General features: G+C 41.5%; 1 protein-coding gene across 2 annotated transcripts in view; it reads left to right on the top strand.

The window, feature by feature from the left end:
• Positions 1-25,324, top strand: part of RCAN2 (regulator of calcineurin 2) — a 231,459-nt gene that overhangs the window by 110,635 nt on the left and 95,500 nt on the right. The window contains exon 1 of one of the 2 annotated variants that reach the window (XM_029944562.1): positions 16,358-16,631. The exons of the other annotated variant lie outside the window; for it this stretch is intronic. Within the exon in view, the coding sequence (XP_029800422.1) occupies positions 16,545-16,631 (87 nt within the window). The 5' untranslated portion in view covers positions 16,358-16,544. Of the gene's footprint in view, positions 1-16,357; positions 16,632-25,324 lie in introns of those variants that run through there. 2 annotated transcript variants of the gene reach the window in all.

Raw genomic sequence — 25,324 nt, 5'->3', positions numbered from 1 at the left:
GTGGCTCAGTTGGTTAAGTGTCTGACTTCGGCTCAGGTCGTAATCTTGCAGTTCGTGGGTTTGAGCCCCACACTGGGCTCTGTGCTGACAGCTCGGAGCCTAGAGTCTGCTTTGGATTCTGTGTCTCCTCTCTCTCTTCAGATTCCGCATCTCCCTCTCTCTCTCTGCTCCTCCCCTGCTCACACTCTTTCTTTCTCTCAAAAATGAATAAATGTTAAATAAATAAAAAAAGAAGTTTCAAATAAATACAATATGAAGGTCTTGGGTATTTACCCATAAATCCACCCCTCTAGTGCTCTGCATCCTTTCCTGCCTACTGGAGTTTCCACTAGGGATTACTTCCCTTCGGTAGGAAGAATATTTTTTTTTAATTTTTTTTTTGAGAGAGAGACAGCATGAGCAGGGGAGGGTCAGAGAGAGAGGAAGACACAGAATACAAAGACAGCTCCAGTCTCTGAGCTAGCTGTCAGCACAGAGCCTGGTGCGGGGCTCAAATCCACGAACCATGAGATCATGACCTGAGCTGAAGTTGGACGCTTAACTGACTGAGCCACCCAGGCTCCCAGAATCTAGTAGTTCAGATGCACAGTTGGTGAGTTCTCCTATTCTTATTTTTTGGTGGTGGTTGAATATAATTTTTTAACATTTTGTCTTCATATTGTTTGACAATTTTATTGAGGCATAAATTACATACTATCAAACTTGCCCATTTTAAGTGCACAATTCAGTGATTATTAGTGACCATCACCAAATTCGGTTTTAGAATATTTTTATTCCCTCAAAAAGTTCCTTCATGCTCATTTGCAGACAATGCCCTTTTCCACCCATAGCGTCAGGCAATCATTAATCCATTTTTGTGGGCATTTTATATCAATGAAATTATGCAGTGTTTGATCTTTTGCTTCTTTTAATTTAGCATAATGTTTGTGAAGCTTATCAATTTACAGCATGTCGGTAGTTCATTCCTTTCTGTTGATGAGTAGCAAGCATTTTATTGTATGAATATACTCCATTTTGATTATCCATTTATCAGTTCATGGACCTTTGTATTGTTTCCAGTTGTCTATTAAAATAATGCTACCATGAACATTTGCATACATGTCTTTGTGTCAACATACATCTTCATTTCACTTGGATGTTTATTTACCCAATTCCTAGTGGTAGAATTTCTGAGTCATATTTTAAATTAATGTTTAAGTTTCTAAGGAACTAACAAACTGTTTTCCAAAGTGGTGTACTATTGTACATTCTCACAAGCAACAGACACATGTTTGCCTTCATATTTGAAAGTCGTTTTTTGTTGGCTAAATCAATCTCGGTTGATAGTTCATCATTTTTATTTCTTTACGTTAAATATGTTATTCTATTGCATTACGGCCACCACTGTTTCTCATAAGAAGCCAGGGTTTTTTTTATTGTTGTTCCCCATATTTAATACATAAGTCATTTTCCTCCTCTTGCTTTTAATATTTCTCTTTAGTTTTGAATTTTAGGGGTTCAACTCTAATGTATCTGCATGTGCTTATCTTGAGTTTTAAAGAGCTTCTTGGATGGATGTATGGACATCCTTAATCAATTTAGAGAAAATCTTGGCTATTATGTTTTCAAATATTTCTTCTGCATCATTCTCTCTCCTACTTTTGGGATTCTAGTTATACATATGTATCAATGTTTTATCATGTCCCACAGATCTCATTTTCTTTATTTCAGTTTGGTCTGGATAAAGAAAGTATTGGCTTTACAGACATGCTCTTTGGGATTCTCTGGGATTCATATCCATCATTCTAGTGCACATGAAACCGTAAACGTTTCTGAGGAATTTACCTCATCTATCCTAATACGTGTCTCTGGTCAATCCTTCTTTCTCTCCCTATTACATGAAAGATGAAAGCAAATCTATATCTTTTCCCTCCTGAGAAGCACTCATCACTTTATGGAATTTAGTTCACTTAGGTTTCTTTTTTGTTAACTCTCTTGAGGAGGGTAAAAAGCAGTGGTTGTGTACTTGGCTTGTCTCTCTTTTTGAGAGACTGCCAATGGTTTCTTGCATCTTAATGTATTTAAGAGAAAGTGGAAGTTTCTGTGAACTTCATTTATTTTGTAAAGCCTCTTGGATTCTAGAAAGATTATTGGAAGTTACATGTTTACCAACAGAATGTTGCAAACTCCATTTGCCCTCCACCCAAAATAACAGAATCCACAATTCAAATGCATATCCCAGAGCTGTGCTTATTGAACACTTCCTCTTTCGTAAGTTCATTGATGACCTCACTGCTGGAATCCCACATCTTTCTCCACTTTGCCTTCTGTACCAGGTGTCCCAGTAACAACCCAAAGAAACCCTTCCTCCCAATATACAATATTTATTTTTTTCTACAACATTTTCCCTGTGACTCTTTGTTCTTATGTGTACTGATACACTAGATTGGCTTGCCTGAGAAGTAACCGGAAAATCTCTTTCCCTTTTTTTCCTGGAGCCCACAGCCAATCCTCCACAGCCACTTTTTTGTGTTCTCTACTCTTGCTACCCCAATTCTATGGAACCAGTAAAAAGTCATATATCAGTCAAAACAAGAATGTGACTTCTCAAAATTTTGGAAATTTCCAAAGGTATTGCCATGCTCAACAGACACACTGACCCAAACCCCAATCTAGGTGGTATGAATGTGTATAGTCAGCCTGACATCTACTACCAGAAACTTCTCTTTCATGCATTCCATGCAGCTCCTTACCTCTCCCCCTTTACCTTTCTCTGTTCTAGCTTTTGGATTTACCACAACAAAAGGGAAAGTAAATGAAAGAAGATATGTGTTATGAATGAAGATTGACTTTTTCAGATGCCTGCCTTCTTAGGCTAGCCCTAGAAGATTTAGAAATATACGGCGACTCACTTGATGTGTCTTTTTAGGGACAATTTTAGGCAAGTAGAATCTTTTTTTTTTCCAAGTGGAATCATCTTAAAGTGTGGGCATTAGCATTCTGAAGCTTGATGAGATCCAATGATATAATCATAATGTATTTCTAATTATTTCTAAGTTGTGTTTCTTACATATAATCCTAATGATTTACTTATTTATTTGGAATATCACCAGTCATAATCAGTGGTTATTTCTAATTCAGTTGTCTAAAAAATCATGAACTTTACCAGAAAGTCTTTTTTGATCTTATTTATTTTATCTTTTTTACTTTCCACCTCTTTTCTCAAGCTCCATTTTCTTCCTTGGTGTCTGTCTTGACACACACTAAACATTGTACATCAAATAACATCACAGATACCTGCTTACTTGTTAATTATAGCCATTTAAGTTAAATTTTGAGATGAAAGATTTTCCACATTCAAGGATTAAATAGTCTTACTTCTGTCTATCTCCATTTTGTAGATTCTGCAGAAAACTGGATTTCATATTCACACATACTTTAACACACACACATACACATGGATACTATATTAGTTAGGGTGATGATATCTGCTGCACAAGATACGCTCTAGAATCTTGGGGGCTCACCAAAAGAAAGATTTATTTCCCACTCATATAAAACTCCACTGGCATTGTGATAGAGGAGAAGGTTGAAGGAAATAGGAATGTGATCCTTGCAGTCATTCAGAGACGTAGTCTGATACAGACTCTACCGTCCTCAAAACTTGGCTCCAAAGATCATTTTGAAGAAAAGAAATGAGAGTCCTGTAGGTGAGTCCTATGGGCCACGGCTGAAACTGGCATATCTAATTCTGTTTCTACTCCATTGGACCGAGCAGTCACAGGATCACCCTTAGACTGGGAGCTGTAGCCCTGATAGGGAAACTGTAGTTCTATACCTTCAAAAGAGCACAAACGTTTGATGGACTTTCAACCACTTCTCTCTGTATACATAAATGCATTTGAGGCTTCATGGCTACGCTTCTTAGTTCTTCCTGTATAAACTCCCAGGACTCTCAAAGCTTAGGGAGTTAAAGAATAGGGTGTTGGAGCAGGGGACTTCATACTAAGCACCAAAGTCTAAAGCAAATCGAGCTCTCCCTTCCATTGAACAACTCAGAACTAATCCATCCATGAAAGGAAGTGAGAATGCATTAGTCTGTTTTGTCTTTCACTCATCATTCTTTTACCCATTTATCAGACCTTATCTTGATTACTTGCTGTATGTTTTATGTTTAGCAACATGCTGAGTGTACAATAAAACATTTAAACCATACAGTGGGGTAAGAGCTATAATGGATTTGTGCATTATGTATATGGAAGTCATATGCCTTATTTTAGTGGTGTAGACTGACCTTCTAGTTAGGTAGCCTGAGAAATTTCCAACACAAGGTCTTAGTGGCCTGTTTTCCAGTTAGATTTTTAACATTTCCTTACTATATTCCTTTGCATATATGTAGCCCTGGTTCCAGCTTTCGACTTTCATGGAGAGTAATATGGTTATAGTTTGTTAGTGTAAAGGTCTGTCTGGCCACATTGTTTGCAAGATAAATACAATAGCAGTGAGATTAGAGGCAGGGAGAGTTAAGAGACTACCGTTGTAGCCTTCATTGGTTCTCTCTGTGGAGCAAAATTGAAATTCCTGTCTATAACTCACAAAACTCTTCATGATCAGACCCTTGCCTAACAGTCTGGGTGCATTTTCCCTGGCTCTCTACCACTAATCTCAGACTCCACTTGGGAATTTCTGCAAAATGAGTGTACTCATGGTTTCTCATACTTCACTACATCATTTCATGCCCCTGCCTACACTGAATAGTCATCTCCCTACTTGCTTGCCCATCTAGAAGAATACCAAATTACTGAATACTTCAACAAAATATTCCTTTCTTAGGGAAAAATGCCCCCCTCTCTACTACACTTTGTACCAACATCATTTGTAGAAAATATAATTTATGGAACATAATATTCTATTTTGTCTTGGCCTGTTCTATCATACTGTAATTCTTTACTACCTTTACCATGACCTCCCTGAGAAAGGAGGTAGTGATTTACCATCTTACTATGGCCAGTGCTTTGCTTTGTGCTGGGTACATAAAATGTTCAGTCAATAACCACTGGATGGAATGGGTGGATGAATGAATGAATTCCAATGATAGGAAACAATCCATGCAAAACAATACTTTTCATAACATGGCATATATCAAGAAGTTCATGTTCTTTGGAAAATAGGATGTGTGCAGAGAAGCTGTTAGGGGAAAAAAATGGTTGGAAGAGTAGGTTGGTGTCACCATATTCAAATTTTTAAAAAACTTCTACCAGCAATGGAAATATCTGAGCCAGGGGAGTGATATTATCAGAACTAGCTCCACAAAGATGAATCTGGTGGTAGTAAATAAAAAAAGATGAGTGGGCAGAGAGTCATAGTGGATAGGAGGCTGATAGTGGACCCTTGCTATTTTTGAGCTGTCCAGCATCTCACTCTTGTTCTATGTTAAGGAACCCTCCCCTCTGTGACCCTTAGTGGGGCTACCACCTGTTGCTGAGAGTCCATGGGAACCAAAATTTCCCTAACTAGATATCCTGGCAGTTGGCCTTGGGGTACATGACTCAGGCTTGACCAACTGAACACCATACTCAGAACGTTGACTCCAGAGAGTATTACACAAAGTCATAGGAACAGTTATACACCACTCACGGCAGCAGACAAGGAGTGACGGGTCTGAAGGTTGTGGGTTCCAGTGGTAGTGTCCTATTTCATTTGTTCCTACAGCATCGCCTTGGAGGTTATCTTCTGCAGTTTAGACCCTCTGCATCCCAACCTAGTTTCTGAAGCTCTTTCTCAAAATTGCTAATTCTGCAAGAGCTCCCTCATAATTTCCTTACATGCTGCTTTCCTGCTAGTTAGCCGAGAGCCCTTTCTGTCATTTGCAACCAAGAGCCTATTCTGAAAGGTATGGAACTGAAACAATGGTAGACACTGATGGATGTCCATCCTAACTCAGATATTGCTTACACATCCATCCATGCTCATGCAGCCCTACTTCAAGGAAAACCCGCCACCACTTCTTACTGCAGAAGCAGGTTCAAATTGGTTTAAGCCAATCAAAATATTCCTCATCCCAGCCACAGTCATGTTCAGAGGTGAACATGTGACCTAAGTGGGCCAATTGTAGAATGAAATACTGGCAGTGTTTGCTACTGGCAGCCATCCTGGGAATCATCTTTAGAGTCACAGATAGGGCCCTTTAACAACCGCATTGAGTCTCTGGATCAACCAGCACCCTTGGTGTCTGCCAGTGAAAGGAATCAAAGGTGGCTGAGGTTATGATGCAAGGGTGACTGGGTGGAAGGTGTTGTCAAACTTGAGACAGGGAACACAGGAAGAATAGCAGACTTGGTTAGAAGATTAGAAGCTCATCTCTAAAGTGGTACATTTTCTTTTCCGGAAGTGTTTTTGTGCTTCATAAGTTGTTAATTTCAAATTTCAAAGAGTAAGACTTATCAAATACTTTCATTTATTTTTACCATCTTCTTGAAGATAAGGCTTTGATACTTTCCAATCCAGCCTTCACATCACTACTAGAATTCCTTCAAAAGTAAAGATGTGTTCATGTTACTCCTCAGCCATGTCGAAGTTGATATAGTAGAGAAGTTCAGATTTCCCACTTTGGAGGCAAATGGTTTAGATCTACCACTTTCTAGCTATTTGGCCTGCAGCAAATTAATTCCTTATTCTCTAAATGGGGCCTATTGTGAAGTTTAAATAATACAATGCTAATAAATTTTTGCAGTGACTTCAAAGGTTAGCCCTAATTAAATGATGGATGACAGGATGATAAATTCTGATTCAACTGAGACACAATAAAATAGTAAATATGACATTCCAGGTAGAGGTAGATATCAGACCGATATGAAGATGTCCAAAGTAGGTGGCCAAAAATCTGGTTAGATAGCTGAAAATCTAGAAGAGGGATTAGCAGGGCAAAGCCTTCAGAAATGGAAAGATGATTCTTTGAGGAGATTTTCTTTGCAAAGATCCATCCTGGAACTCCTAAAACCTTAGGAGGGGTTTAAGATCATGCCGGCTCCCTCACCTCTAATGTGACTAGAGGGGGTGGTTTTAATAAGACAATTGGGAAACCTGACAAATGACTCCCACTATATTGTCCCCTTGTCACCTGTTATTTAACCTAGGGCTGACATGTATGTTTGTGTGTGTGCATGTGTATGTGTGCGTGGATGTGTGTGTGTGTGTGTGTGAGTTAGCTAGGACTTTCTTGGTTGTTAGTAATAGAAATAGTATCTGAATTCGCTTGGGGAAAGAGGGAGGCATTGGTTGAAGTAATACTGGAACGTCATTGATATTCTCCTGACCCAGTTTGGGTTTGGAAAACCCTCATGAGAACTCTGACTGGCTTTGTCTGATCAGGGCCCCCTCAGATGAATCCAGGATGGAAGGAGGAAGAGCAGTTCTCAGAGAACTGAATGTCTGAAGACAGTGATGCTGAATGCTCTAGTTATATTCATCCCTGTCATTTTTCAAGTATGTCAGCTTCTTAGGCATTACACAGCCTACTATAAAATGTACCGTGTGACTCCAATGTGAAAGCTGCAAAGGGGAAATATGTCTTCTTATTAAAGGATGGATCAGGCAGGCATGATTCCCTGGGAACTGGGGAAGAGGGCAAGGCAGAGAGGAAATGATGATGGCTTCCTCAGAATGCACTTGGGGTAAGACCTCGGTAGGTGCTATCTGGGCAGTGGTGGAATGGCTGTCCTTGAGTCTGACCAAGGGCATTGCACCTGCCACATAGCATGGGGCTGCTGCAGAATGTGCAGAATGGGGGATTTCTTTTTAACGTTTATCCGTTTTTGAGAGTGAGAGAGAGACAAAATGTGAGCGGAGGGAGAGAAAGGGAGACACAGAGTCTGAAATAGGCTCCACTCTCTGAACTGTCAGCACAGAGTCTGACATGGGGCTTGAACCCAAGAACTGTGAGATCACGACCTGAGCTGAAGTCAGACGCTTAATGGACTGAGCCACCCAGGCACAATTTTTTTTTAATATTTATATGTTTTTTGAGAGACAGAGACAGAAAGAACATGAGCAGAGGAGGGGCAGAATGAGTGAGAGAGTGAGAGACAGAATCTGAAAGTCTTCAGGATCTGAGTTGTCACCACAGAGCCCAATGTGGGGCTGGAACTCACGAACTGTGAGATCATGACCTGAGCCAAAGTCCAACACTTAACTGACTGAGCCACCCAGGCACCCCCAAAATGGGGACATTTGATTTTGTGTCCCTCCTTCTCCCCTTTCAGTGTCCCTCTCACTTCTTATGGACCTCCCCTGCCTCCACCCCACCATCTCCACAGCCCAATGACCTCACTGATCTCACCTTCCCTTCTCGGGTTCATTTCTCTCTCGCAGGGACCCATTTCATGTACATATGTCTTGTCCATGTTCCCGGAAGCGCCTGTCCTCAGCTGGCTCTTGGAGCACAAGGATTTCACTTATTCAGTTATCCATTCACCCAGCAGGTGTTCCCTGAGTGCTCGTAGTACAAGTGCCCCATTGTAGGCACTTAGGGAAACCACAGTGAGCAAGGCAGGGGAGCCCTGCCCTCACGGAGCTTGCATTCCCATGGGAGAGGTAAAACGAAACTACACAAATAAATATATACCCTCCATGAGTGGCAAGTGCTTTGAAGAGAAATAAAACAGAGGTAGGAGATAGTGAGAAGGGTGCTACTTAGTGAGAGACTGAGGAGGGCAGGCTTCTCCGATGTGGGCCATTGAGCAGACACCGGCCTGCTGTGGAGAAGATGGAGAAATGGCATTTGAGGCAGGGGATGCCACCTGCAGGTGACCTGGGGTGGGAATATGTTTGACGTGTGATGACCAGGCCTAAGGGAGGTGTCCTGGAAAAAAAAGGAATTCAAATGGCTCTTAACCGCAGGAACACATGGCCCACCTTGTTCATAAGAGTAATGTGAACAGAACTCATTGAAGCCCCTTGGTGTGGCTTTAGGACATTTTGCTTGCTCAGGTGAGAAACGGAACCTAAGTTGCCTAGAGAAAAGGTCAGGGACACTGATTACGACAAGACTGTACTAGTACATGTTTAGAAAGATCCTTAAGTGTGCCCATCATAACACTGCAAGCCAAAGCTCCGCTCGACTAACTACAGCTTGCTCACCAGATGGGCAAACGTCCAGTACCTTCCGCAACACATTCTGCGGGGAAACACTTTCTCATAAATTGCTGGTAAGGAAACAAAATGGCACAGCCGTGATGGAGAATTTGACTGGATCTAGCAAAACCACATACACATGAGCAAAGTCTCTCCATGGCTGCACCATTTCATACCAAAAAACTAGAAACAATCCTAATGCCTATCAATAGGGACCTCGTTGCACAAACTTCACATACCCACAGAGTGGAATACTATAAAAAGGAATAGGAATATTTCTATATATTATTATGGAATGATCTCTAGGGTCACATTTTCTAGTGATAAAAGCAAGACAGCAAAGTGCTCAAAGTATGCTCTCATTTGCCTAAGAAAGAGAGGAAAAATAATATACATATACATTTGCTAGTTTTTTTAATGGAAGAAAGGATAAACAATAAAGAGGAAGTAATAGTAACCTGCATGGGAGGGAGGGAGGGAATGGGGTGGAGGAGACAGGGATAGAAGCCAGATTTCTTTGTAGAATTGATTTTTGAACCATGCCAAAATTTTGTAATTATAAAACACAATTAAGTTTAGTGGGACCAATAATCCTTATGAATTCAAAGATGTTACTTTTTAAAAAAGAAAGCAAATGTGGAAACAGTTTGGAAGCAGGTGAACCTTAAAAAGTAAATGCTTCTAAAAGTAAAAAGTTTTGAAACCAATGAAACCTAACTTGGTATTCAGTTGACGGGATGGAGTATTTCAAATGACTATAAGACACAATAATTTGGATGTCTTTTATGAGATGTACCCAAAGGACAAAAGAACTGAAAAAAAATCTTAAGGCATTCCTTGTAGTATTAATAATATGATTCCAAGACTGTAGTACATATATTATGGGATAAGGCAAATGAATAATTATGATTTTGGTAACGACCAAGATATTTGATGTAGAAGAAATGGGATACAGATATAAAACTGAGTTTCGGCAAAAACACTGTAGTTTTGGATTTGAATTGGAATCATCAGTCTGACTTCATATGCTACCTTTTAAATATATTGAAAGAATTCCTAGCTCTGTCCATGGAAATGCTTATAAACAATAATCAACCCAGTGTAAAGAGACCTCTCTATAAGTATATAGATTATGATCTGTAAATATGTTAAAATAATTGCTAAATGGAACTGGGGCTCCTTGGAGAAATGGCTGACTCTTTATCTGGAACAGAAAAAGGACAAGATAAGCCTGGACTATCTTATGCTAGAAGGAGAGGTAGCCCTCAATGACACTAGGATTGTGTCCAAAGGACACAGGAGCCAACCTGATGAGACTCTCACCAGCCAAATACGGGCAGTTGAAGCGTCAATAAAATAAAACTACAATAAATTCAAATTCATTAAATATGTTTAATTCATAAGTTCATAATGATACTTTAAAAAAAACCCTCAATGATCTTTGAGAGATAATAAGGAAGCAAATTATTTAAACACACACACAAGCTAATAAAGGAAAAGAGTACAGTGTGTATTTTGCCTGTGTTACAAAAATGTAGCTCAGAGTAAGTACAAGGTAGATGAAAAGTAGTTCCTCTCTGTGGAAGTAGTCCATGAACGCATGAAGAAGGAATACCATTATTTCTCAAATCCTAACAAAAGAATGAGCCTAGACATTTACATGAAAGATTGCTTATATCACAAAAGAGCGACAGCCTTACATTCCATACCCTCAATGGAAGAAGCATTACCATCTAGGAAGGAGTCTTGCCAAACCCAAATCTATCAAGCTTCTGGATCTAATTAATGGGACCTTCAGGTAACAGAGAAATCGGTTAAATGACTCTGTGTGGAGGTCCTTATGAAACTCCAGCCTGGGGAATCTCTAAAGGACAAATAACATGGTTTTATCATCACAACAAACTGCAAGGAAGAAAACAAAGAAGGGATGTAGAAGAATTCTATAGATTAAAACAGACATGAGAGACACCACCATTTGGATCCCAATTTAGATACACAAACCACAAAAGAAGGAAGGAGAGGGGCAGCAGGACGGGACTGGGGAGGGGGCAGGAGAGGATGAGAAGGAAGAGAACATTGGTAGTTTCGAGCAATGTGCACACTGGCAGGATATTTGATGATGATACTGAGTTACTGTTCTTCTCAGGTCGTGTGATGATAGGTATAGTGATTTCCAAAAAGGAGCCGTTATCTTTGGGGGTTTAAAAGTTTACAGATGAGATATTATGATGTCAGGCATCTACATCAAAATAACCAGGAGGGAGTGTGAGTGGGGACCTGCAGCAGTGATCTTTAGATTTGGTCTTGCCTTGGAATCACCTGGAGGTGATAACCAGCCTCACATTGAGAGATTCTGATTCAGTCTTAGGAGGGACTCAAGAATTTAAGTTTTGGGGTGCCTGGGTGGCTCAGTTGGTTAAGCCTCCAACTTCGGCTCAGGTCATGATCTCATGTTCATGGGTTTGAGCCCCGCGTCGGGCTCTGTGCTGACAGCTCAGGGCCTGGAGCCTACTTTCTATTCTGTGTCTCCCTCTCTCTCTGCCTCTCCCTGCTCATGCTCTGTCTCTCTCTGTCTCAAAAATAAATAAAACATTAAAAAAAAAAAGAATTTAAGTTTCTAACAAGTTTCCAGATGATGCTGATGCTGCTAGTTTGAACCACACTCTGAGACCTACTGGCAAAGAGGATGCAAAATTGATCCCCAAAGTTATTCTTGCACCTGGCTGGTGTGTATGTGAAGACTTATTATATTCTCTCTACATCCGAATATGTCAAAAATTTTCTATAATAAACATTAAAAACAAGTGATCCTGAAAGACAGAGAGAAGGAGCAAAGCCTTTGACACCTCATAGCTGTAGTGGGAAGATCTATGTCCATTAGCACGACAGATTTGGCTGCTGCCTCTGGGGTTGGAAGGTGCACATCTCCTCCTGTCCAGTTGGAGGTGACTGCAAGAATTGCCTGGCCAGAGGGGTAAGGAAGTGATCTTTGTCTAAGCGGTCTGCATCATTCGCATCCATTTTCTTAATGTGGCCAGTCATTGGAAGAGCAGTGGCTTGGGATGAATCCTATGGTTAATGGTCACTTCAGCTGGAAAGGGTGCCCCTGAGCAGAGCTCTGCCAGGATTCAGCTGTCAGGAATGGGGGTGACCACTGAACTCCTCTGCCCATTTACCTTCCTGAAAGGACCTTCCTGAAACTCCCGTATCACAAGGCACCTCCTTAGGGTTGTGTCCCTTTACTTGCCTTTTAAAATGTATTCATTCATTTACATATCCATTCATATATCAGATATTTAATAAAGTACCTCCTAAGTGTCAGGCACTCTTCTAGCCTCTGAGAATAAGCAGTGACCAGAATTGCTTTTGTGGAGATTAAATTCTAGTTGGGGAAACAAAAAATACATAAGGACTAAGTGAACAGTGATTTCAGAGAGTGAAAGCTGCTGTGACTAAAATTAAAACAAACATGCTGGGATAGTGGTTGATTCTGTGTGTGCACACACATGTGCATACACATGCATGTACACGCACTGTATTTTAGGTGATCAGGAAGGGTTTCTTCAAGGAGATATCTGAGCTGAGAGAAGGATGATAGGAAAGACCCAGCCATGAAAAGATCTGGATGTGTCCAGACCAGGGCAATACCAAGTACAAAGTCCTTGAGATGAGAAAGAGCTCAGTACTTCTTTGGAATGCCAAAGAGGATGGGTGAGTCTGGGACCTGGACAGCACTGGGGGAAGTGGCAGGAGATGGAACGGGAGAGGACGTTGGAGCCAAGATACGTCGGGCCTTGGAGGCCTCAGCCAAAGTGCTTACACACATACCCGAGGCACTTCCAGCCTGTTAATTCCTCTCCCAGCTATAAAAAGTACATTCTATCTAGAGAAACAGGACGCTATTTAACAGGGAAGCCCCCTATGGGCTCCCATCCGTTGGAAAATGCGTGTTTCTGTGTCGGCAATTGAATTGTATTGTATATCCAATTTGTTGAACCAACCTATTTTAAAAACCCAATAATGTTATTTTAGAATCACCGTATGCTCTCTCTGGGGCGCCTGCGTGGCTCATTCAGCTAAATATTTGACTTCGGCTCAGGTCATGATCTCACGGTTTGTGGGTTCAAGCCCCGCATTGGGCTCTGTGCTGACAGCTAGCTCAGAGCCTGGAACCTGCTTCGGATTCTGTCTCCCTTTCTCTCTGCCCCTCCCCTGATCATGCTTTGTTTTCCTACCCCCCTCTCTCAAAAATAAATAAACATTTAAAAAATTTAAAAAATAGAATCACCATATGCTCTTAATATATATAAATCTACCCTAAAAACACGATTTATTCAGCTTAATATTTGATCACTTGTTAAAATACAGAGTCCTCTGTGATGGGTAAGGCTATGTATTATCAGTCATTAAATGCTAACATAAATGAATTGACAGCTGTGTTCTTAAAAGGAGGAGAGCCTAAAGTTAGTGGTTTCTGGAGCAAAGGAAACAATCTCCAGGGCAGGAACAAATCAGAGTGGAGAAACTGAGGAGGCATCAGAAAAATACACCGATTGTACAGTTTTGAGTGGGGCTGTGCTTCCTGCATAGACGCACGTCCTCAGGCCAAGACTGATCATAGCACGATCCTTTTTCTTGAAATAACACATGTGTGTCCTTTCCTAAATAGAAAGTGTGAAAGAATGCAGAGATCCCTGTGATTAAAATGCTCCTTCCACCCTGCTGTTCTTTGATGCGCTCTGGACATGCGTGCTGGACCCAGCTTCTGCCAACGAGTGTTTTCATGACTGTCTAACTATGTGCAGGAAGCAGCTCGAACGGCCGGTGTGAACAGACGTAGGCATCGCTTCCTGACTTTGCATTCAACTGACTTTATACTGGTTGCTTGAAATCAGCCATGATAAGAATATTTACGCCACAGAAATGAGCAAACACTACACATTGGGCTTTTCCTTTCAGAGTGCCGATTATTAAGCACTTACCAGCATATCACTGGTATGAAACTTTTTAAAAATTTTAAATGTTTATTTATTATTGAAAGACAGAGGAGACAGAGTGTGAGCATGGGGCAGGCAGAGAGAGGGAGAGACACAGAATCTGAAGCAGGCTCCAGGCTCTGAGCTGACAACCCAGAGCCCAATGAGGAGCTTGAACCCACAAACCACAGGATCATGACCTGGGCCAACGTCAGGTGCTTAACCGGCTGAGCCACACAGGCACCCCATGGAATGAAGCTTTCAAAAAGTAAATTTTCGCATATGCCATGCATATGAGAAGAGTAGTTATTTCTTTGTTTTGCCTCTTGAATGGTATTTGCCTCTGTCAATGGTCTCCAAAGTTATAGTCATCCTTGTATATACTTTATGTATATATAAACTCCATTCACTTTCTCAAAAACATTTCCAGGAGTTCCATGGTCGACTGGGTAGACGCTAGGCTGTGAGTCACCTGGCTCTTGCTCCCTTGTCCACCGCTGGCTCCAGTCAAATTTAAGCTTCAGTGTGTCTTGTCCCTCATATAACCTGTTTTTTGTTTGGTCTGAACATCTCTAGTCTGCTGCCCCTGTCTGATGGGCTCCCCTCACCCCTGCGCTGTCTGCCGTAGTCTTACCCTCATTGCAAGATCAGAGGAGAGGCCACATTCTCCTTCTTGATGCTCAACTGCCCCAGCCGCTTTCATTCTCCGTTGCTCTTTCTCTGGTGCTCCCACTAAATGCTGTGGCTCCTCAGCCACCATTGCCACTGCCACTGCCTCATTGTGTAGATGCTTGTCTCCATGTCTTATTTGCTCCGCTGGATTTTAAGCCCCATGAGGATGGTGAATTCTGCCTATTCATCATTTTATCCCTAAGAGCATCTGCTGCAGAGCTATGCGTATAGTCCTCACTCGGTAAGTGTGAGTTAAATTATCTGCATATATGACTTCATGTTCCTCCTAGTGCCCTGGACCACATAGTAAGTGCCACACACACACACACACACACACACACTTTCATCAGTCTGAATGTTTGTGTTTGTGGACTGCTTTCATTTAGCATGAGAAATGTCTCATTGGAGGCAAACACTAGGCTCAAATGTAGTCCAATGAGAAGCAATCACAAAACGTGTGCTTTTAGTCTGAAAAGTCACCTTTCTCATCTGCATGCCAAAATGTTCAATCATGTGTTAGAAAGGCTCCAATCTGTTGCAAATCGTGACACTCCAATAGCCATCAGTGGTGCAACCGTAGTCCTACGGGAATAGATCCTACTAGAATGTTAGTGAGTTCTACTGGGACTTTTACAACTAATGCTAAACTAAAAACTGATATTTTCCTCCTTGTTCACTCCTATCATCAAAGCAGGCTATTCCTGTTCAGTCGATTTATTCATAAAACAGTTATTGCTTACTCTTTCCACTCTGCTAAAGTCTCAAGACATAAAGGTGAATTTATCCACAGCCGCACCCCTCAACGATTCACAATCAGGAAGAGGGACCAAAAGAGCAACCAGACATGTTCAAAGTCTCAGGCGAAATTGATCCCCGAGGCTCTGACAATGACCCACATCAGCGCATTTGCCCATTAGACCCTGCCATCTGTCTCCGCATGAGACGTTTGCTGTAACTCCTTTTCCATGATTGCTTTTGGTTCGAATGACCTTGGAAACAGCCTGAAATCCCGTGCTGGGAAGGGTGCTTTTAGAGTAACTGGTCTGCACTTATGTGCTTCAAATAGAATTTCACAGACCTCTAATTATCTTCTCTTACCAGGCTGCCTAAATGACTGACGACCAGCTCTTTAGTTCCTTCAAGATGGATTTCTATTCAGCCCATGCCCGGGATGCATTAGGATGCCCAGAACATGTGTGGCTGCGCAGACCGGCACAGGGCAATTAACAGAAGCCAGGCAATTTGCAGAATGCCTCAACTTCCTGCTCATCTCCGAGGCAGAAAATTGTCACACCTTAACCTCAGGAGGCTCATCTGCAGACTTATTTACCCACCCTCCCAAAGCAGAGCCTCTGGTGTCAGATTCTCCCCCTTGCTTTTTGCAAACATAAGCACTCGGCTGAAACAACAGCTATGACTCAGTTCCTAGCTAACGCTGCCTGAATTGATTTAGTCTGAGTTCAGATTTAGCACATAATCATGTTCAATTTGCTCCACTGCACTGCCTCGAGATAAAAGGCTTGGGGGAAAAAAATAGCTTCAGCTTGTGTCAGTCTTTGTGGTGATGTCATTGCCATGAGAGAGCCCGGCCGTTCATTACTCTGCTGTGCAGCCTCAGACGCGGGCTGCGTGCGTGCAGAGGGAGCGGGTTGCAGGTGCCGAGCACCGGCGATCCCCAGGGCACGGCGACACCCAGCCGGCCACGGCAGCGTCCACCTGGAGGCTTTTCCCATCCCGCACAGCTCTGAGGTTGCCTAGCTCTTGCCTGAAAATTCGGGAGGGGGAATGCCAGCCCCTAGCATGGACTGTGATGTTTCCACTCTGGTTGCCTGTGTGGTGGATGTCGAGGTCTTCACCAATCAGGAGGTTAAGGTATGCACCTGCAATCGTATTTTTCATTGTTGCCGTACTGATGCTGCTTGGCAGAGCCTTTTTAGCTTAAGGAGAGAGGACTTTGGTGAATAGTTTTCAGCTCCCAGTCAGTGCTAGAAATGCCAGTGGTGAGTGCATGCCTGTGTTAATTAGAGTAAGTTAGAAGACGGACCAGCACAGCACATTAATTTTGAATGTGAAAAGGTCTGCCGTGGTCTGTTCTGCCTTTTCTGTTAGGTGATCCCCAGTCATCCCTTTCACAATAGACATGTTTTTGTAGTCTCCGATCTGTGTCAATAGGGAGAATGTGCCGGTCCTTAATGTTGAGTGGGGTATTAGATCAATGATTGAATGAAAAAAATCACACATCATAAACACTGCACCCAGGACACCCTGATAGTGGGACAGTAACCCCTTCATGGCATGTCCCTTCACTGTGCCGTTGTGTGGTCTTCCAACAGAACAAAAGCTGGTCCCTAGATGGCAATTTCAATCTCTAGCTCCCTGGAAATCAAAGTTGGAGGGCAGCCGCCTACATTTTCTTTGTCAGGCAGAGGAAACAAGTCGTTTTCCCTCAGCGGTTGTCCATAAAGAAAGTTTAGGGATAAACAAATTTTGCATCTCAAGACGGAACATTCCAGGCCATTGGTCCTCACAGATTGTCTGCAGCAATTGTTTAATTGTCATGGGTGATTGTCCCCTGATGATAGTCAGCCTTTTTTTTTTTCCATTTGGTGTTATATTATGAAAAAGATTCCGTGCTTGTACAATGGGAATTTTAATTTCTTCTCTCGTATTGAAAAGAAGAACGGGCAGAAGCTTCTCATTTAAACAGTTCACACACACGGAAAGGACAGTTACTCATTGTGTAACAGGAGGAAGAAAAGGGGAATTACGCTGCATAATCATTTGCCACCCTCACCTCAGTCTTTACTTAAAGGAAGACCCTGATTTATTGTTGAGTGTGTAGGTGATACCCCGTTGCTTCCAAGGTGGGGATTTTTGTGTTCCCTAGCATTATTACACTTGGCTCTGACGTTCAAGACTGTGGTTTTGAACACTCTTGACGTGGATTCAAGCATTCGTTTGTTGTTCCTGCATATTTCGAATGTGTGGCTCCGTGTTGACTCCTTCTGCCAGTGCTGTGGAAGTGTCTACCACCTGTCATGTTGACGTGCTGGAAATTAGAATATGATGGTTTGGCACTGTCTATGGCAGTGTCCAGAATGCAAACCTGCATGCAGAGAGTCCCGGTCCTGCCTCTGACACCTGCCGTAGCATTTTTGAAGAGTACAGCCGTCAAAGCCCCTCTAGTGTAAAACCAACCCAAAGTCTGGTGTGGGGAACTGGGGAGTCCGGTGTGGCTGGAACAGAATTATGTGTATGTAAAACAAAACTTTATATATAGTTCCCTCTGTTCCTACTAGTTCTCTGTTGATTACATGCTTGCTCTGCAAATGTCATAAGAATAATCTGAACTTCTGGGAATCCAAGTAATGATTATGAGAAATTGTGTATTAGGGATCTGCAATATGCCAGGCCATGGAAGGAGCTTAAGATACACTTATATGATGGAAGTGTGTGTGTGTGTGTGAGAGAGAGAGAGAAAGAGAGAGAGAGAGAGAGAGAGAGAGAGAGAGAGAGAGAGAGAGACAGGCAATATGTCTTAAAGACAGGGGATGTTTTGTGGAATTAAGGATACACAAGATTTGTACAGCTGGTTGTACCTGAGCTGGTTGGGATGGCTTCGTGAAGAAAGTAATACTTGAACTTGAAGATGGGTAGATTTTGATACAGAAAGGAGAAGGCATGGGGATGGGAAGCATTCTGTTTTGCAGTCAAGTGAGTCAATGCATTTGACTGCAGTAGGATGTCTGTGAGGGATTGGAAGGGAAACAGCGGAGTGTGGCGGGGCCTGATTATAAAGCAGCTGGCACTGGTGATCAGAAATTCATGGGGTTTTCTGGTTTTCTGGGAAGACTCTCACCAGAAAGATGTGTTAGATGTCTTTACTGCTAAACACCACTGAATCACAACGGATTTGTTTCGTTGGGTCAGATCTTTCTCGCGCCTTATCTTCTGACTTATAAGGTAGGCATAATAGTAGTTTCTACCTTATTGGCTTGGTAGGAGGATTAAAGAAAATAATACATGTGAAATAATTAACACAGTGCCTGACACATCTTCAGTGTTCAATAACTGTTAGCCATTGCCATAATTGTCACTGTCATCTTTTTAGACATCCTCTGAAGGTGATAGGTTATTTTTGCCAGTTAATTGGAATGTCCTAACTCCAGCTGAGTTTACACTGGCAATCCAGGCCACAGAATCTGTTTTCCCTCCCAAATCCCCAAACACATACACACGTACACACACACGCACACACACACCAAGTTACTAGCAACTTAGAAAACACAGCTCTGCCTTTAAGACATTTAATCATTTAATGCAAAATGGTGACATTATTATCAAGCAAAGACCTACTTTGTGCTTGTTTAAAAGGGGGGAAATCAACAAACTAAGGCAGGCAAAAGAGGTTTGTTGAGAAAAAAGTGAGCATTGCTTATGGTCAGGAAGAGATGTTTAAATGTAAAATGCTGGCACCATTAATCACCAATCCCTGATACAGGGTGGAGCCAGGAGTTCCTTTCTTCCCTTTCTTCAAAGTCTTTAATAATTAGTGTTCGAGAAAAGAAGGCAACTAGGGAGGTTTTATCTCCCCCACCTGCAACCAGCTTGATTAATCTCGGGCCTTTTTGCGTTTAACAGACTCTCACTTTTATATGTAGCGTCCATGGAAAAGCTTGGTTATGCAACCAGAAGTGCTCTTCACAAATGCAGCAGTTTATTTGAAAGAAGGAGAGACATAAGCAAATCTAGTAACGTATCGCAACTTAGAAAGCCTTATCCTCAATGGTGGGTCTCAGCTGGTTGCATTGAGGGTCCTTCAGGCTCCAATTTCCTAAATTTTGTTGAAGCTGCTAGAGCAGTAGTAGCAAAAAGAGAAGAAATGAGGCACATGAAGTTCTTCCATATTTGTCTTTCTCCAGAAATTCCGTTGGTGGTGGTATGAACTTAGCGGTCTGTTTTATGGCATAAGAGTATTCAGAAAGATGAAGAAATTTGAAGCACTCCCAATAGAAGGAAAATGATATGGTAAATTGTAGATGGTGCCTGTGTGTGTGTAGGGTTGTTTTTGTCCAGTATTCTTCTCATGTTTCTAAAAGTAGTCTTCCTCCTCCACAGGGAACCGAACCCTTGAGAAAAGGAAAAGGATCCAAATATGGGTAATGAAATTTGCATTTCACTTTAGTCCAGTGGTTCTTAAACTAGACGGCACATTGGTATTCCCTGGAGAACTTGATAAAATATTGACAATGCCCAGGCCTCAAGCCCAGAACTTCTAACTTGGCTGTTCTGAATGGAGCCTGGGCACAGACTATCATATAAAGTCAGTGTCTCGTCTCTCCTATATGCAGATAAGTGCAGATCAGACCAGTCAAGAATTACCTAGATAACCTCTTCTTAAACACTTTGAGCCATATTCTCCAAATGGAGATATGATATATGTAGTTTTCGAAGCAGTGTCTCTAAGCTGTCAGACATGTTGAGACTCACCCAGTACTTTTGACCAGTTCACCGCATCTCACTGCTTCCACCTTGTTCCCAGCCAATGGTAAACACTCTTCTTCACTGCTGGCCACCATGGGTGGCCTTCTCAAAGCTATGGAGGCAGCCTGCAGCAGAATGTCCCCCGTCCCCTTGGCGACGTCCAAGTTTGGAGCTATCCGTTCTCTGCAACAGAAGCCTTTCCTACAGAAAAGAAGTGGATGCCCCCTCTCTGGGCTAGAGGGCTCCTGATTCATATTCCATGGATCCGGTCTTTTCTCAATGGGCATTCATACAGGGGACAGGGGCTCACAAACTCCTTCTCATTAGGAAACAGGCAGGATTTGCGTGACGGATACTATTAGAAAAACAAAAGTTTCAAAGACACTAGAGATTTGTTCCTTCCTTTAAAAACACATGTGGTGATCTTAACTGCTTGCCAAGCAATGCTTTAGACACCAGGAGATGGACAAGACAGACATCCCTGCCCTCATGGAGTGTATAGTCTAACAAGGGAGGTAGGCAATCAACTAGGAAACAAATAGATGTGGTCTGTAATTTCATGTAGTGATAAGGGCTATGAAGAAAAATGAAGCTGTGAGGGGATAAATTGTTGGAGGAGGGGGTTGCTTTGGGGGTCCTTCAGGGTCCAATTTCCTAAATTTTGCCAAAGCTCCTAAATCAATAGTACCAAGAAAGGGGAGGAAATTTGGCAAATAGAGTTCTGCCATATTTGTCTTTCTCCAGAAATCCCATTCACCATTTTTGAATGGACATCCAATAGAAGCTTTTCTAGGAGGTGACAATTTATTAACTGTCATTGTTCCAATGTCATTGAGAGATCCAAATGAAGTGAATGAGAGAGCCATATTTGGATCTGAGGGCAAAGCATTCCAGTAGAGGGGACAGTAGATGAAAGGAGCCAGCTTAATTGAAGTTCTGCTGTTTTACTCGGACTCCCATTTAACCAAGTTCAATCAAACATTCACTCAGAGATCTACTGAGGCTGTTAGTATATGATGCCCTTATTTAGATTTTTAGAAGATTCTCCTTTCTAGAAGCTGTGCTTAGGCTGATTTCCCCATGCTACATTTTAAGCCTGTTGGTTCTCTGGGGTGAGGAAGTACTCTAAGCAGGAATTTGTTCTCAGCATAATTCTTCCTGTGCTTGGAATCTTAGGGTTGCTATAGGATTTACACTTGCCCCCACTTCAGAAAGGACAGGGCCTTTTAATATAAACTCGTAAGTCCTACTTTCTCTCCTCTGCTTTTGAAATCTTCCCAGTATCCTGTCAATCTATGTAACCTTGGACAAGTCTCTTACCTTTTCTGGACACATGATAATCATGCTGAGGGAAATGCTCACTGCTTTGTGTATGTTGTTTTCTTTTCCACACAATTGTATAAGGTGGCTGACTCATGGTCTGTGTCATGCTGTTGTGTGAGTTATGTAAGAAACCAGCACATCGAGGCCACTTAATACAATGAAATCTCTTTGTCATTTTGAACCACTGGAAATTTCAAATTACTTGTTTTGTTTGATGGGAGTTGTAGGAGGAGAAGGATGGAGCAGAGCCAGTATGATACACTTTGTACCCTGCTTTGAGGAGAGAGACAAATGACAGTGAACATGTGGGTAATGAGTACCATGGATTGTTTTGGAAGAGACACTCGTGGATATTTGTTAGGAGAGCTGGTCAAGCCTCATGCCTATTCTCCTGCTTCTTGCAAACACAGTGCTGGGTAGAGGGCCTGACTACAACCATGACCTTGGCTCTGTAGAGCTCTACAGTTCTTTCAGAGTCTTCAGAAACCATTGTGCTCACTCGGTAACAGAGAACTTTGAGCTGAACATGATTTCATTTTCAAAAAAGGAAGAAAGCCTCTAGAGTATTCATGGTAACATGTTAACAGAAGCTCTCATACTGTCTTTGGTGGCTACAATAGGAAACGACATTTGTTTCCATATATCTGTCCACTTTAGTTTCTGAACACCACAAGGGAGTGTCTGAGAGGGTGGGTGGTCTTAACCCTCTAGCAAAACAAAAACTTGTTGTTTCTCCAGTAATAAAATACACTGGAATTGAGGTCATTTTAGAAAATACAGGAACTAATGCAAAACTGAATGTTAGAAATTAACCCTAAAAATCCTTTAAGAAACCTACTATTCTTACAGGTCCTGTATTGAATATTTTCTTGCCTCTAAAGAAAGTGGCAAACATCTTTCACAGACTTGGAAGAAGAGATTTTATGCAAGTGACAGATGCTCCTTGAGAAGGTTAACAGACAGATTCCCAGCCACCTGTCATGTTAGGGAAAGACAAGGTATAGTATTCAACTAAGGACATTGTCAAGCGGGAAAGTCAACTAAAAATCTGCTTATCTGTTTAAAGAGTCTTTTAACATTGAAAAGTAACAGAGACACTCACAGTATCTACCTCTAACCTGGCAGAGGTGCCAGATTTATTGAGCGACAACAATGACACAACATCCTTGTTAACACTGCCTTCCTAAAGCAATAGATTTCAATGTAAAACCCAGAGAGTACCATTTGCATCTGATTCTGTTCAAATACAACATCAATAATTTATAATAGCCTGTTTTAGTACTTTCTGATGAAGCTTAGAATTTACAATAAGAAGGAAAATAATATCTGAAACATTTATTATCTCTTGATCTGTTGAGGTCGTAAGCTTAACTGTCATCGTGACTTTGTGGTGAATAGCTCAGCTTTCCAGGGAGGTCATAAACCCTCCGGCCCACGCGTGGCCTAGAATTTCTTTACGTAAAGGGACGCGTGGCCTAGAATTTCTTTACGTAAAGGGAATGTATCCTTTCCCAGCTCTAAATCTAAGCTCATTCCAAATACAACTTAGAAAAAAATACAGTATCATTTAATGAGGATTTCAAGCAGATACAAGGTATGTTCTCTCCACTTTATCTAGAATTTAAAAGTAGTTGAGAATAAAATATCTACCAAGTTATCTACCTTCCCTTGAAAATATTCACTATATGTGCTTTCATATTCCTCTTTTTACTAAATGTATCTAGGTGGAAAATACACACACACACGACAATATATTGCATATATACACTATATATTTTTCTTTTTTTTTCTTCCATGACCATGGATGGTTTCTTTTCTTCTACTCTAGCTTATATAACTAGCTCTTAAACTTGTCAGAGGATTAAGAGCCCAGAGAAGGTTCCTGGCAAAAAAAAAAAAAAAAAAAAAAAGGTTGAACAGAAGCCTAAACAATTCCAGCAGGCAGGGGAAACGCTAGGAAACCCACAGCCTTTTCTTCTTACTATTGTAGACCAAAGGGATCTGTGTATCTTTTCAGTCTAGCTGCACAATTGCTTTCTCCAGAATCCAGTATGCCAGCACTGAACTATGAACACTTATTTTTAAAGGTTTTCAAAAAGATCTTGACCCTTCCACTTCTAGAAAGATGATGTTAGCAAATTTATCCTTTTCGGTTAGATTAGACCATGGACCGGCTTTCATCCTTCAAAAAAGCACCTTCCATAATATTCTACGTGTCTCAACAATGAGGTAGTTTGCTGCTTAGTTGTAAGATTTTTCCCTCATCTCTGGTGGTTCTAAAGGAATAGGTGATCAGTGTTCATCTTGTGCCCCAAAGATCTGAATCCAGGGAGCCATTTAATGTTGAGCATCAAACCATTCCATATGATGACAAATGTAAAGTCCAAGAGATTTTCATCTCCTTAGAGCGATATTATATGTTATCAAGATAAGCAATTTAGAAATCCTAACTCTTCCCATTCACTGAACAGTTCTTTTTTATTTTAAGTTTATTTATTATTTATTTTGAGAGAAAGAGTGTGCAAGAATGAATGGAGGAGTATCAGGGGGAGGGAGAGTGAGTCCCAAGCAGGCTCCGCACTATCAGCACAGGCCCAATGCTGGGTTTGAACTCACCAACCATGAGATCATAACCTGAGCCAAGATCAAGGCTTACCCGACTAAGTCCTCAATTCACTGACTGCTTCTAAGTGCCAGGCACAAGGCACACACCAGGTACTTCTTGACATCCCCTTAATAGGCCAAGGCATCAATTTTCTTGCCCCATTACAAATAAATTCCTAATCAGAGACACAATTTTTTTTGCCACAAAATCACACAGCCATTACTTGGCAGAACTGGGACTCAAACTGTGGTTTGCTTCATTCTTTCTACTACTAAAGGATTAATCCCTAAGGATTAATTACCAACCCATTACTTAATTGTTGGGAAAAAAGATGCAATTCTTTGAGGATAAGACATTGAATTCATATGTAATATTTCTTCTAGTGTACAAAACACCCTTTCTGGTTTGTATTTCTTATGAGAGGTAGGAGTACTACTTTTCTATAAATCTGTGGTTGAGATCATTTTGCTTTTCTCAATAGATCTAACATTGTGACAATCCTGGGCATAGCATCCGTTCTGGGTTTCATCTTAAAATTTGTTTCAAAATCTAATAATGCCATCAAGTCAGGGGAAGGAGGGAAAGAAAGTGCTGGAAAACCCAAGGGCTCACCAATCGACTGATAACACCTGGCACCTCTTCTGCCTCTTTCCTGGGGTCACTGAATATTTTCCGCTGATGGGGGAGGGGCGATCTGTGAAGAACTATGGACCAGCAGTGGGGAGAGTGCTAATCACAATAATAATCATTTACTTGTGGACAGTGCTTTCCAACCTTTGCAAAACTCAGCTTTCTCCCAGGACACTTCCAAGGTAAATAAGATCACACAATTCGTCAGGGGAAGCTGGGACTGGGATTTTGTTCACGAGCCAGGATTTCTTGAGGTATCATCATTGCCTGCATCGATAATACATCTAATAGAATTGATTTCATCTTCTGTGACTTCACTGAGCCTTAGGTATCGACTAAGACAATCATCTCAGGCCACCTTTCCTAGAACAGGAAGCATCAGCAGTGAGCACACTTAATAATAGCAACAATATATTGAGCACTTACTATTTGTCGGGCACTCTGCAGAGTGCTCTTATTCATTCATTCATTCATCATCAAATATATATCGTGTGCCTTCCTTGTTCAAGGCCTCACACTAGAC

The sequence above is a fragment of the Suricata suricatta genome, chromosome 7 (assembly GCF_006229205.1).
Source record: "Suricata suricatta isolate VVHF042 chromosome 7, meerkat_22Aug2017_6uvM2_HiC, whole genome shotgun sequence".
Classification (NCBI taxonomy): domain Eukaryota; kingdom Metazoa; phylum Chordata; class Mammalia; order Carnivora; family Herpestidae; genus Suricata; species Suricata suricatta.
Note: the sequence above shows the minus strand (reverse complement) of the source record. Positions and strands in the feature narration are given on the sequence as shown.